The sequence below is a fragment of the Anarrhichthys ocellatus genome, unplaced genomic scaffold (genome assembly GCF_004355925.1).
Source record: "Anarrhichthys ocellatus isolate YVR2014 unplaced genomic scaffold, GSC_Weel_1.0 scaffold189, whole genome shotgun sequence".
NCBI lineage: Eukaryota > Metazoa > Chordata > Actinopteri > Perciformes > Anarhichadidae > Anarrhichthys > Anarrhichthys ocellatus.
The window spans coordinates 220,006-234,014 of record NW_022280219.1 but is presented as its reverse complement, the minus strand read 5'-3'; the positions used below and the strand labels follow the sequence as shown (position 1 = coordinate 234,014).

At 42.5% G+C, this 14,009-nt stretch overlaps 2 protein-coding genes across 3 annotated transcripts in view; both read right to left on the bottom strand.

The window, feature by feature from the left end:
* Positions 1-368: 368 nt before the first annotated feature.
* Positions 369-6,401, bottom strand: eif4e2rs1 (eukaryotic translation initiation factor 4E family member 2 related sequence 1). 2 transcript variants are annotated; one of them, XM_031878628.1, is made up of 7 exons: positions 6,262-6,401; positions 4,939-5,029; positions 4,721-4,855; positions 4,362-4,466; positions 3,261-3,413; positions 2,448-2,584; positions 369-1,708 (listed from the first exon to the last, which is right to left on the bottom strand). In XM_031878628.1, the coding sequence occupies exons 1-7, from the start codon at positions 6,276-6,278 to the stop codon at positions 1,669-1,671; spliced, it is 678 nt and encodes a 225-aa protein (XP_031734488.1). In that variant the 5' UTR covers positions 6,279-6,401; the 3' UTR covers positions 369-1,668. The 2 variants fall into 2 exon arrangements, with proteins under 2 accessions (XP_031734488.1, XP_031734487.1); XM_031878627.1 differs by having other exon boundaries at positions 1,552-1,708; positions 2,380-2,584.
* Positions 6,402-8,844: 2,443 nt separating this feature from the next.
* LOC116400670 (phosphatidylinositol 4,5-bisphosphate 3-kinase catalytic subunit alpha isoform) overlaps positions 8,845-14,009 on the bottom strand; it is a 53,288-nt gene continuing 48,123 nt past the window's right edge. The window contains 7 exon segments of the mRNA XM_031878620.1: positions 8,845-9,061; positions 10,979-11,127; positions 11,216-11,367; positions 12,726-12,843; positions 13,316-13,486; positions 13,579-13,657; positions 13,741-13,862. Coding sequence (XP_031734480.1) covers positions 8,937-9,061; positions 10,979-11,127; positions 11,216-11,367; positions 12,726-12,843; positions 13,316-13,486; positions 13,579-13,657; positions 13,741-13,862 — 916 coding nt within the window. The 3' untranslated portion in view covers positions 8,845-8,936.

The following is a 14,009-nucleotide window of genomic DNA, read 5'->3' as shown; positions in this document are numbered from 1 at the left end:
GTGTTTTAGGGTTCTGCAGTGTTTTAGAGTTCTGCAGTGTTTTGGGGTTCGGCAGTGTTTTAGGGGTCTGCAATGTTTTAGAGTTCTGCAGTGTTGCAGAGTTCTGTAGTGTCTCAGGGTTCTGCAGTGTCTCAGGGTTCTGCTGTGTTTTAGGGTTCTGCAGTGCCTCAGGGTTCTGCTGTTTTAGGGTTCTGCTGTGTTGCAGAGTTCTGCAGTGTTTTAGGGTACTGCAGGGTTCTGCAGTATATCAGGGTTCTGCTGTGTTTTCGGGTTCTGCTGTTTTAGGGTTCTGCTGTGTTTTAGAGTTCTGCAGTGTTTTGGGGTTCTGCAGTGTTTTGGGGTTCTGCAGTGTTTTGGGGTTCTGCTGTGTTTAGGGTTCTGCAGTGTCTCAGGGTTCTGCAATGTTTTAGGGTTCTGCAGTGTTTTAGGGTTGTGCAGTGTTTTAGAGTTGTGCAGTGTTTTAGGGTTCTGCAGTGTTTTAGGGGTCTGCTGTGTTTTAGGGTTCTGCAGGGTTGCAGGGTTCTGCTGTGTTTTAGGGTTCTGCAGTGTTTCAGAGTTCTGCAGTGTTTTAGGGTTCTGCAGTGTTTTGCAGTGTATCAGGGTTCTGCTGTTTTAGGGTTCTGCAGGGTTGCAGAAGTCTGCTGTTTTAGGGTTCTGCAGAGTTTTAGGGTTCTGCCGTGTTTTAGAGTTCTGCAGTGTTTTAGGGTTCTGCAGGGTTGCAGAGTTCTAGTGTATTTGCAGAGTTCTAGTGCTGCAGAGTTCTAGTGTATGTGCAGAGTTCTAGTGCTGCAGTGTGCGCTGGTCGGTTCCATTGGTGGAGGCTGATCTGTTAATCCTGATCTGGATTACGTCCATCCTCTGAGATCACAGCTCCCAGCTGGTCTGGGGCCAGGAATAGAGGCAAGATTAGACCTGCACTAACTTGCCTGAAGAAGAGCCTGCATGGGTTTGAATACTGGGATGGTGCCAGCTGGGTCAAAGTGCTGCTCAGATGGAAATGTAATGACTCATTCAGGAGAAGTGCCTGGCTCAACGGCACTCTGACCGCTCAGAACCGAAGACAACACATACACAGTGTGTTGATGAAGCTGCTTTTATTGGAGGTAATTTGTTCTGTTTCTACGTGGTTCAGAGATCACATGAAGTGCAGTTCAGTGTAATGTGTTCTGATCCGTGTTGAGTAAAGGTGAGCGAACCTTCTCAGCCACCAGAGGGCAGAATGCAATTTATCCTCGTTCTTGTTATTCCTGAATATAATTACTTTGTAACTTCAGAACTGTACTGACTTCATCGATGTATTTATCACTTAATACAAAGTACATCTACTTTGTATTTCCCATTGTCACACATCACTTAAATACTTCATAAGATGGGAAAAGACTAAACGAGGAATTAACAGAAAATTACATTTTATTGGAACAAATAAAACAAAAGTACCAGTGCTAGTACCAGTACTAGCACTGGTACTGGTGCCAGTACTAGTACTGGTCTCACTGTGATGCTGCTGATCACTAATCAATGCTGGAAACAAGAAAACAGGGACACAACCTCAGTTCTGTCAGTTTATTGGTCCACAGTGAACATTACATTACAGTCACACACACACACACACACACACACACACTGTAATCCATCTGCCTCCCGATTGGACAAGAGTGACGTTCTTCTTCAGAGAGAAATCTTGGTGTTTCTGAAGCTCGAGTTGTCCCTGAAACACAGAGAGCGAGTACGTTAAAGTCCGGATCAGGTTTTCACTTGTGAACCTGGTTCTTCAGTTCCAGATCCACCTCAAATTAGGAACCCGTTGCCGTGGTGATGTATGTATTAGTTGGCATGAAAAAGGAAGTGTTTTTTTGAGAAGCTTGAAAACACATAAAGAGTGATAAACGTGTTCTCTGGAGTAATAAGGTTAAAATATGAACACAGTACGTTTAGGAGATTTAGGAGGCACATGTATCACATGACCCACGCTGGAAATACAGCAGGAACTCGGCCATTTATTTTGGCCATTTCAGAGCTCTGTACGAACTTCTGGAGATTCAAACCATCAACTTCAACTCTGGTCAGTAGAACCCTAAAGCTTTGCAGTTTGAGCTTTAATAGAACAGCGTTTAAGGTTCATAATCAGTTTCACCATGAAACATGAAGACCATCTTGCTTCCCTTGTCCAGCAGAGGGCAGTGCTGCCTTGCTCATGGGTGTGAAGATTTACCACCTCTTGCTTTTCACAAAGACACGTGAAAACACAATGTTACTTCAGCTGAAGTTCACATTTAAACTGTAGTGTTATATCTGAACTCCATCAAAATACAACATCTAACTCCATGATGGTGCTTTACAGTAGTACTACTACTGTAATAGTCATAGTAGTAGTAGTACCTGAGACTGTCGTTGTGGGTCTTGTACTCCATGATGGTGTATTACAGTAGTAGTCATAGTAGTAGTACCTGAGACTGTCGTTGTGGGTCTTGTACTCCATGATGGTGTTGGCTGGAAGGTTCAGAACTCGTCTGAGAGTGTCTCTGATTCTGGATGTTGTTGTTTGGTCGTTGGATGTTCTGTTCCAGATCGACAAGATGTCCTCCTGATAGATAGAGACAGACAGGAAGATAAGACAGACAGACAGGAAGATAAGGCAGACAGACAGGAAGAGAAGACAGACAGGAAGAGAAGACAGACAGACAGGAAGAGAAGACAGACAGGAAGAGAAGGCAGACAGACAGGAAGAGAAGGCAGACAGACAGGAAGAGAAGGCAGACAGACAGGAAGAGAAGACAGACAGACAGGAAGAAAAGACAGACAGACAGGAAGAAAGAGAAGTGGGTGGACAGGCAGGTTCTCAGATTTACTTTGTTACTCTTGAACCAGATCCAGATCTGATCCAGATCAGACTTTTAAGGATCAAACTTTCTGTACGGCTCCTGTATGTCACTGTTGACGGAAACATGCCGCAGAGTATCAGTGTACTTGTACTGCAATATAACTGCAGTAGCCATAGTACTAGAGTATAGTAGTACCTGGAAGTGTATAGAGACCGCTGCTCCACAGATCCTGAGATGCTGCTCTACTAATACTGCAGTAGATATAGTGTTTGTAGTAACAGTCCTGTGGTTTTACTACAGTAACACTGCAGCAGTTGTTCAGTAGTAGTACTAAAGTATTAGTACTGCAGTAGATATAGTGTTTGTAGTAATAGTCCTGTGGTTTTACTACAGTAACACTGCAGCAGTTGTTCAGTAGTAGTACTAGAGTATTAGTACCTGGAAGCGTATGGAGACCACTGCTCCACAGATCTCTTCTCCCACCATGAACTGCTCTCCCATCATGGCCAGTATGATGTTCTCCCAGAATCGACTGGCTAAACCTTTACGGAGACGAATGATCCACTTCCCCCCACTGCGGTTAGAATCATCCTGAGGGTGAGACAGGTGAGGGGGTGAGACAGGTGAGAGAGAGAGACAGGTGAGAGAGAGACAGGTGAGACAGGTGAGAGTGAGACAGGTGAGACAGGTGAGAGAGAGAGAGACAGGGACAGGTGAGAGAGAGAGAGACAGGTGAGACAGATGAGAGGTGAGACAGATGAGAGAGACAGGTGAGACAGGTGAGAGAGAGACAGGTGAGAGAGAGAGACAGGTCAGAGAGAGACAGGTGAGACAGGTGAGACAGGTGAGAGAGAGAGAGAGAGACAGGTGAGACAGATGAGAGGTGAGACAGATGAGAGAGAGACAGGTGAGACAGATGAGAGAGAGACAGGTGAGACAGGTGAGAGAGACAGGTGAGAGAGAGACAGGTGAGAGAGAGAGAGACAGGTGAGAGAGAGTACAATATGTAAAACAGCAACCGAACCACAATATTAAAGCACTGCAGTTTAACTACAGTGTAACAAATATAATGGTGCCTTATTTGTACAGTATTTTAACAGTAATACTGCAGCATTAGTACAGTATTTTAACAGTAATACTGCAGCATTAGAACAGTACTTTAACAGTAATACTGCAGCATTAGAACAGTACTTTAACAGTAATACTGCAGCATTAGTACAGTATCTTAACAGTAATACTGCAGCATTAGTACAGTATTTTAACAGTAATACTGCAGCATTAGAACAGTATTTTAAAAGTAATATTGCAGCATTAGTACAGTATTTTAACAATAATACTGCAGCATTAGTACAGTATTTTAACAGTAATACTGCAGCATTAGTACAGTATCTTAACAGTAATACTGCAGCATCAGTACAGTATTTTAACAGTAATACTGCAGTATTAGAACAGTATTTTAACAGTAATACTGCAGTATTAGAACAGTATTTTAACAGTAATACTGCAGTATTTAATAGTGTAACTACAGAGTGTTGTTACCTCCCACATGGGTTTGATTCCCTCCTTGAACAGGTGGAAGTCACTGTGTCCACTCAGGTCACCTGGTCTCACCAGGTGACTGTAAAACCTCCAGAACTGCTCCACCTGAACACACACACACACACACACACACACACACACACACACACAGCTGATGTATTGCTCTATGATGAGCTGGTTTATCCATCAGTAAACACGTGTTCTGTCTTAAAAACACATCAAACTGTTGATATTAAAAAGCTCTTAATCATCTGAACAAGTCATTTTCTCATTAATTAACTGTTGGGGTTAGGGGTTCATCTACTTAACTTAATCTACTGTTTGATTAAACTCTGCCTTTTGTGTGTGAGTGTTCGTACCGATGCCACGCTGCCGATCTGTCTGATGTTTTGTTCGTAACTCTGAGAACTTGCAGGACGACTCGGAGTTCTTCTGCTGTACCAGAAGGTGTAGTTATACTGGAGGGGATGTTCACCTACACCTGGACACACCGTCTGCACAGAGAGACAGACAGGTTCATGTTTACCTGGACACACCGTCTGCACAGAGAGACAGACAGGTTAGTAGCTCGTCTCACCTTGCGTCGGTTGTTGTTGTTGTTGTTGTTGGTCCCGTCACTGTTGTCATGGTGACACTCTGTCTCTTCCTGGTCCTCCTCGTCTCTTGAACTGAAACACAAACAGTCTGTTAGCATCACATGCTAACATGCTAAAGTAAGGTTCAGGGTCTCGTTGATGAAATGAGAATCACGAGCACTAATCACAGCTGGTGTGATGTTTAACAGGAAGTGGATCTTATAGATCTATAGATCCTAACAGGTAGAACACACCTGTTATATATATATATATAAGGTTTAGATCAGTGATTCTCAACTGGTGGTTTTCAGTGGGTCGCGGGCCTTTGACTGACAAAAAAAAAAAAATGTGATTTTATTTTGAAGGGCATTTTTTATGCAGCGGAATTATTCCAGCATTTACGGAACTTGTTCAGCGGTGCAGGAAAAACACCGACCAATGCGCATCAGGTGATGCAGCTCATCCAATCAAATATGGGCATTCTGACAACTTTCCTGACTTGAGTGAGATGTACACACACCGTGACACACGGGGGAGAGACGAGGATATAGACAGCAGAGCAGGACTGCTGAGGTGAGAGGTGTGAAAGTCGAATCATAGGACAATATCCAAAAGAGAAAATTGGCCAGAGAGACCAGAGTCATATAGGTGAATTCTTCCAACACTAAATTCTCTCTTTAGAAGATGAGAAAAATATAATATTGTGGCTTTTTCACTTCATCCTGAATGAACTGAATTTAAGCTGCAGGGCAATTCAGTGAAAATAATTTTTCTAAAATTAATTTCGTTACGAAATTTATTTTTTAATCCAGCCGTTATTTTACTTGAAATGACAACATTTATTCATGTATTTCTATGCATTATTTATAATCCATCCAGTTACATTTGAAAAATTAGAATAATAATTGTTAAAATATAATTGATGTGTACTTTCTTTATTTAATTTGGCAGTTGTTTACTACACAGATACGTTACTACTCTTCTTGAATATAGATATACCCAACTTTTATATATATATATAATTTGGGTAGTGGGTCGCGGCTTGTCATTAAGGGGTGATGGTGGGTCCCGCAGCCAGACCAGTTGAGAACCACTGGTTTAGATGACAGACTCTCTGATGATCGATAACCTGATCAGATCTGATTTATTGACATTAAATAACAAACAGCTGTAAACAACAACAGAGTCACCGCACACGTGTAACTGTCGTTCTAACGTTACGTCATTAAAACAGAGACTCGACCATCTGATGCTAACTGTTAGCTGTTAGCTCCGGTTCGTACCGGATATTTACAGGTTATTTACCAACTGAATGTGAGTCTTACCACTCCAGCTGGTTCATCCCTCCTCCGTCAGACTCTCGTCTCTTTATTCCCTCTTTTATATACTTTATTATTTCACTTTATTGTCCTCTTTCTGTCTCCTCGTGAATCTGCGGCTCAAATGTTCACGGTTTTGATCAGTGCGCATGTGCGGGATCAGTGGACGGGAGGGGAGAAGGGACATTTTAGAGAAAACGATCTCTTTATCAAACGAGACCAAAAAGAGATTAAACACTTCCCATAATGCACGTGGATCAGATTAAACTTTATGACTCTGTGTGTGTATGTGTATGTATGTGTGTGTATGTGTATGTAAATATGTGTGTGTGTGTGTGTGTGTGTGTACGTGTGTTTATGTGTGTGTGTGTGTCTGTGTGTGTGTTTGTGTGTGTGTGTGGAGCCAATTGAAGAGTTAAAAGCTCCCAATGAGTTGTTTCCCATCAAGCATTTCTTCTGCAGCTCGTCTTTGTCACCACTGAATTATTAATCATTTTTCTTTCACTTCATACTGAAGCGCCCTGACAAAGTGCACACAGTCACACCCTGTTACACACTGTTACACTCTGTCACACAATGTTACACACAGTCACACAATGTTACACAATGTCACACCCTGTTACACACTGTCACACACACAGTATTCATTCAACTAGGACTTGCTACGTCATCATGCTGCTGTACACCTGTCATAGGTGAGTCTACTGCTGTACACCTGTCACAGGTGAGTCTTGACTGAAGGTCACCAACCACACAGAACACCAGTTGAGCTTTTATTTTGAAATTACATGATAATCCATGAAAGTCAGAGATCAATAAGTGCATCTTGTGTCACACCTGGATCCTGCAGTGTGATGTCACACAACAGGCACCGCCCCCGAGGTGCCTCGTTGTAAAGTTCAGTTTAAAAACAGTTCTTTAACACCATATATGGTCGTGGGGACTGTACAAGCCCTCTGATTGGCAGAACCTGTTGTCTGTGGGCGTCGGCTCTGAATCCTCGATACATCGTGAGAGACGGTGGAGGTTTGAATCAATAATGTTCACAAGAAACTGTTTACTACATCAGTTTAAATATCAATCGATAATATTGATCACATGGAAAACACACATATTGTTGCTCACATATTCAGTCACTATGGTAACCAGGCCTGTTGATGATGTCATGAATCAGGTCATAGTTACTGATGTGTGGGCGGGGCTTAGACTAACATCTGACCTGAGCAGAAACAAACACAAATGTTCATATTAAATCGTAACTCTTTTACCCGTCTGGCCCCGCCCCCTGGTGGAGCGTCCACTGATGCTATGCTATGCTACACTAACTAAACTTCCCACCATTCATTTATCCTGTGCAACAGTTAAGCTAATAATGGATTAGAGTCCTAACAGGCTGACAACTAGCCTAGCATGGTTCACTCGATAGAGTGCACTCGAGGCTAAAGACCTAATTCAGCTAACGGCTAACGAGTAGCTGATTGGTTCAGATTGTCATGGAAACACTTTGAGCCCTGATTAAACTTGATATGTTGAGGAAGTGGAAATCAATTGAAACTGAATTCAGATCAATTCAGAGCAAATATCACACTAGAACACTTTCAAATTTAAAAATAATTTAAGCCTTCGGAGTTCACATCAGACTTGAGTCTGTTATTAACCGTTGACTTTACATTTATAATCACTCTATCAGTGCAAAGGACTTTATATGATTAAGTATTAGGGCCACTGGAAAGGAAAACAACAAAAGTCGAAATAAAGCTGAGATTCTACTGGGAATAGTAATTAAAGTAGGAAAGAGTTCTAAAAGGACAAAGTAAATAGTAGGAGAGTAAAGTTGAAATGTTATGAGAAAAAAGTCCTAATACTTCATCATAAGAGAGACAACAAATGATATATTGTAATATTACTGTAGAAAAAGCCATGTTATCACAATGGTTTGAATCACAGACATTTTCTGATCATCTGAACTTTTTCATCATAAATCTGAAGAAGTTTTAAAGTCGTCGTGTTTACAGAAACATGATTGTTTACTTTGGTCTGATCTCACTATCATGACTGTGCTGACAGCTGGTCACAACTCCTGATTGTCATAATCAAAGTATTGATCAGTTATTGGAGGTTTTATTGCTCTCACAGTGACCACAGTGTTCACTTTGCTGGTTCAGTTTATAAAGTTACAGCTGCTACTCAATAAGGTTTGATTCAAATGCTACGCTAATAAAGTTTTCTCTTTTGAAAAGCTCAGTCTGTATTTAGATCAACTAGCAGAGCTAACAGGCTAACTCGACTGGAAGACAGTTATGACATCATCATTGTCTTTTCCCAGCATGCCTTTGACTCTGACCTGTGACCCTTTCATGTTGTTATGACAACCAGCCCACCTACATGATGTCATGATAAAACATCATAGTCATCCTCACAGTAGTGCAGTAGATACGCAGCGTGGTGTGTGTGTGTTTATGTGTTGTATACATAAATATACATATAAGTATATATATATACCAGTGGCGGGCCGTGCATTTTATACCTGGGCCTTCACTGCTGTCCTGCAGCTGAAATACCACCTTATAACCACATTGTGGCGCCACAGTTGTTATTCATTTTTAAGGCTGTAACTATGTACATCTTCATATTAAACCGTTCAGTATGAGTCGTTTGAATAATGTTAGAGTATATATATGTTAGTGTTCGTTGGGCATGTGTCTGATGGTGTGGAAGATCCAGTCCATCTTGGTGCTCCATCCTCCGTGATGAGCGTCGTTCATCTGTTTGGTGAAATACTCCAACGCTTCTTGCTGGCTCTTCTCTGAGAGACAGACAGGCAGACAGATAGGCAGACAGACAGACAGACACAATGAGAAGAAGGTGAGACATATTCTTTGTGACTCAGAGTTTTTCTGTAGAAGAAATTCAAGTGATGTCACTTGTTCAACTTACCTTTGATCAACTTTGAGCTCACCACAAATATTGTACTCAAAGTTTACTTTTCCTTTTCTTTGGTCTCATTTTCATCTTGAAATACATTTTTAATAGTTTAGTTTTCTTTGTATTTCATCTAAGATTTGTTTTTGTTTTTAAATTTGTTTTAAATTTTCATATATTTTGTTACTTGTCAAATAACTAGTGAATGACACAAGATAAATATATCTATATATAGATCTGAATATCAATCTATATATAATTATATAAATGATTTAAATACTGACGGACTGATGAGGGAGGAAGCAGGTTAGGAGGCATGAAGGTAAAACCAGATGAAATGAACGAGATGACTTCAGGATCTGAAATGACATCACAGTTAGTGAGATGAAAACAGAACAGATGTTGACATCATAATGTCTTTTAATGACCCTCCACCTCAAAAATGTGAGGGAGAATTCATGAATTCATTCAAAGGGCTAAAGCTAACGCTAACGCTTATAAAGGATTATCATATCATCAAAACCTCATTACTTCATTACAGTGGCGGGCCGTGCATTTCACACCTGGGCCTTCACTGCTGTCCTGCAGCTGAAATACCACCTTATAACCACATTGTGGCGCCACAGCTGTTATTCATTTTCAAGGCTGTAACTATGTACATCTTCGTATTAAACCGTTCGGTACGAGTCGTGTGAATAATGCTAGAGCATTTAAAAAATGCAAAAACCTAAATTCAGATAAAATATAATGTTCTCGGCTGGTCTGGCTGTGGGATCCACCGTCATTCCTTAATGACAAGCCACAAGCCACAGAGATTATCATAGGATTTTACTTTCACAACCCTAATGTTGAACGTACTGCTCTGCAATCTCTTTCCTCGGCTCAGGTTCCTCTGTCATGGTGCATCTCACTCAGTCAGAATACATTTTGATTGGCTGAGCTGCATCACGTGATGTGATTCACTACCCATCAGCCTCTGCTGGCTGTTAAATTTCGTTTCGTGCTCGCCCACTGACCAATCACAGCACACTCTGTACCTCGCGGGAAAGCTACACACGGACATTGAGCGGCATGTAATGCTGAAGTCATTATAGGCCGGAGCGCAGGCTCTGCTAGTCAAAGAATACGCCCTACATGTCAAACTAAAGATCTGATTGGTTGAACACTATGACAATCAACAATATCGTCCCCATTTACTTTAATCTGCACTGGCTGCAGGTGAGACTCTGCAGGCCTCTGGCCTCTGTTCTTACCTAGAGACACAGAGGTGAAATCTGATTGGATAAAAGCTCTACTTAAAACAAGCTGCACTGGAAGCAGAGCAACTGAGGAAGACAGTAGCTGTGCAATGAGAAAATAAGATAATGGGAAAAAATATTTTTATAAATTATAATACATGTAGTGTATTTAAGAAAAAATATTAAATTATGAAATAGATTTTTTTTAATATTTTTTTTTTTTTTTTTTTTTTTTAAATATATATAGCTTTGTGATTCTGTTTAGGCCAGCAGAGAAGGCCTTGCAGGCCCTGACGGCCCGCCACTGCTTCATTACCATGGTTGGAATCGTGCAGCGGCCCTATCTCCTTTCCTTTGGTAAAGGATGGCCCAGTGTATCCTATGCTCAAGGAGATAAGGAAGGAAGCACTGAAGCACCTTTCCTTAACATTTAAAGGAGCCAACCAGCTTTCATCATGACTCTTTAGATACTTCAGGTCATTCAGTTAGGAACCTTCCTGAGAAAAACTAACTTTACATCTCTTGTCTTTCTGCCTGTCTCCCTCTCCACCTGTCTGTCTTACCCAGAGCCAGCGTTTTCCTCAGGTAGGCGATGTCGTCGAAGCTCTGCAGCTCGGGCATCCCGCAGCCCAGCAGGAGGGAGAACAGGTTGATGAAGAGGCTGGCGTGCTGTCGGATGGCCAGGTAGGCTTTATAACACATCTCCTGGAACCTGAACCACAGACATGTAAACAGAGAGTGAGACGGGCAGGAGGTGACACAGGAGGAACGGCATTAGACAGGTGAGGAGCAGGTGAGACCTCTCGAACTCCTTGGTCTTGGTGGACTCCTGGACTCCTTTACTAATGACGATCAGGAAGTCCTGAGTCAGAACGAAGGGAACTCGCTCCCTCTTGTACCCGAACTTCTTCTTCTTGTGGTCCAGGAAGTGACCGAAGTCGATGTGGAACAGCTGGAGGGAGGAGAGGAGGAGAAGTTAGGGGGAGTGAAGAGGAGTTAGGGAGAGTCAAGATGAGTTAGGGAGGAGCTAGGGGGAGTCAAGAGAAGTTAGGGGGAGTTAGGAGGGTTAGGGGGAGTCAAGAGGAGTTAGGGAGGAGCTAGGGGGAGTCAAGAGGAGTTAGGGAGGAGTTAGGGGGATGTTGGGAAGGCCTGTGTCCTCATGTGAATCTTTGTGTGAACTTCATCTGACACTAAGTGTCTCAGATGGTTTATCACGGTTAGATATCACCGTTGTCTACTTGATGAGCATTTCAGCTGTTTGTCCTAAATAAGAGATAATAAACCTGTCGAACACGTCAATGTTTACGCAGAGCTGATTTGCAACCATGACGTTCACTGATTGGGATAAGGTGACCCTTTGACAGAATGAATTGTCAAAGAAACAGCTCCAAAGTGATGTACGAGATATTATGCAAATGCCTCTGTGCGAACGCACTCGCCTGTTATCCTCAGTATAAATATCAGAGACTCAGAGACAGACCTCTGAGCAGCCTTGATGCATAACCCGTTTGTGAATCAACTCTGTTCCTTCTTGAAAGAATAAATGTCCTGTGATAATGATTTTTACATTGGTCTCGAGTGAATTTTTCTAACAGAGGAGTTAGGGGCTGTCAAGAGCAGTTAGGGAGGAGTTAGTCTCAGGGTTGGGTTTTGCTATGTGTGTGTGTGTGTGTGTGTTTCCTGATCATGCTCATTCTCTCCACTTGTGCCAAATCACCTGCCCTGGCTTTTCCCTTTGCAAACCCGTCATCTTTACTCACCTGCCGGCAATCCGCTCATCAACCCTCTCCTACTTATACTCCCCTGCTTGCCCTGTTCCAGTTGCCGGATTATCATTTGTTCCTTTTCCCTTCCCGTGGACTCTTCGCTCGCCTGTGGTTATTCCTTTGTGTTGACCCTCTGCGCCCCACGGTTTGTGTCTGTGCTTTTGGTGACCAAGCCCTTTTGTGACTTTGCCTTTTATTTTCAGTTTGGATTTTTCTCACTCCCTATTGAAGTTGTTTTTGGTTTCTATTTTTGTTTGCTTGATGCCCAGTAAAGAGCCTTGCAATTCACCTCACCTTGTGTCCTGTGTCTAAGTCTGCGCCTGAGTCTCTGATCCACTCCTAAACCCACACGGTAAACCGTGAACCGTCACAGCTAGGCGGGAGTTAGAAGGAGTTATGCCGTGTTCACACCAAACGCGGCGCGAACAATTTGCGCCGCGTTTGTTGTAAACGCACCATTAGGGAGAGTTAGGGAGGAGTTAGGGGGAGTTAGGGGGATACAGGGGGAGGATTTAGAGGGAGGAGTTAGGAGTTCGGAGCTCACCTGCCCGTTCTCCTTCACCATGATGTTGGAGTTGTGTCGGTCTCCGATTCCGAGGATGAAAGTCGCAACACAGTAACCTGCACAGGACCTGGTGAACAGGTCAATGGCTCGGTCGTACCTGAGAGACAGACAGGGAGAGAGACAGGGAGAGAGACAGACAGGGAGAGAGACAGACAGGGAGAGAGACAGATAGGAGGAGACAGACAGAGAGAGACATGAAATATACATATATTATTATATAACTTAATAAATTAATATAATTAATTAATATCATTCATAAATATTATAGTTTGTATTTTACTTTGATGCTTTGGTAACATCCTTTTTATTTTTTATTAAATTAATTCACCATTTATGTGGCAACATTTCTTTATCCTTTTTGTTGTTTTTACAATAAATAAATCAACATTTGAGAAGTTTTTGGAGAGCGTTTTAAAATCCACCTGTGACATCATCATTCACATGGTCGCTGAGCAACAAAATGAGGCTTTATGATATAATTGATCCTTTAAAATAATGTTTGTCCAAACAATGAATTAGAGACGTTAATTAACTCAGACAGACAGGTATTCAGACAGACAGGTACTGACGCCTCTCCTCTGTTCTTGTCTTTGATCCAGTGGTGCAGTGTGTTGGAGTTGAACTGCAGCGCCCCCTTCAGGCCTCCTTTACACTGGATCTGCATGATGGTGAAACTGTTCTTCACCACCTCGATCAGTCCCACACAGTCTCCAATGGACAGACAGCCATACGGCAGCATGCTGCCTCACACACACACAGACACACACGCTCCGTTAGCCAGGTGCTTCATGATGTCAGAGCTGAAGCCACTGATGATGTCACAGGTTCTCACCGCAGGTCCAGGCCCTGGTTCTGCCAGATGTTCTCCATGATCTTAATGATCTGCAAAGTCAGCATGTCCTGACGCAGGTCTGCAACACATACACACACACACAGGTTACACACTACATTACCCACAATCCAAGAGTTCTCCCGTTAGCACTGAGCTAGCTACCGTCTCCGTTCTTGAAGATGATCTCGTTGTTGGTGAAGAGCAGCTCAGACATAATGTCAGGATTCTCCCAGTTCAACCACAGGGGGCGCTTCGCTGATGACATGATCCTGCACTCCTCCAGTCTGAAGACACAAACACACACTTCACTTTACTTTATTTTACTTTACTTCATATGATCCTGCACTCCTCCAGTCTGAAGACACAAACACACACTTCACTTCCTTTACTTTACTTCATATGATCCTGCACTCCTCCAGCCTGAAGACACA

Excerpts from the sequence above, each read along its gene's own strand:
- eif4e2rs1 (XM_031878627.1), bottom strand. Across the intron at positions 4,467-4,720 it reads AGATCGGCAGCGTGGCATCG|GTGGAGCAGTTCTGGAGGTT; the intron begins GTACGAACACTC and ends GTGTGTGTTCAG. Across the intron at positions 2,585-3,260 it reads TGGTCTCCATACGCTTCCAG|GAGGACATCTTGTCGATCTG; the intron begins GTACTAATACTC and ends TCTATCTATCAG.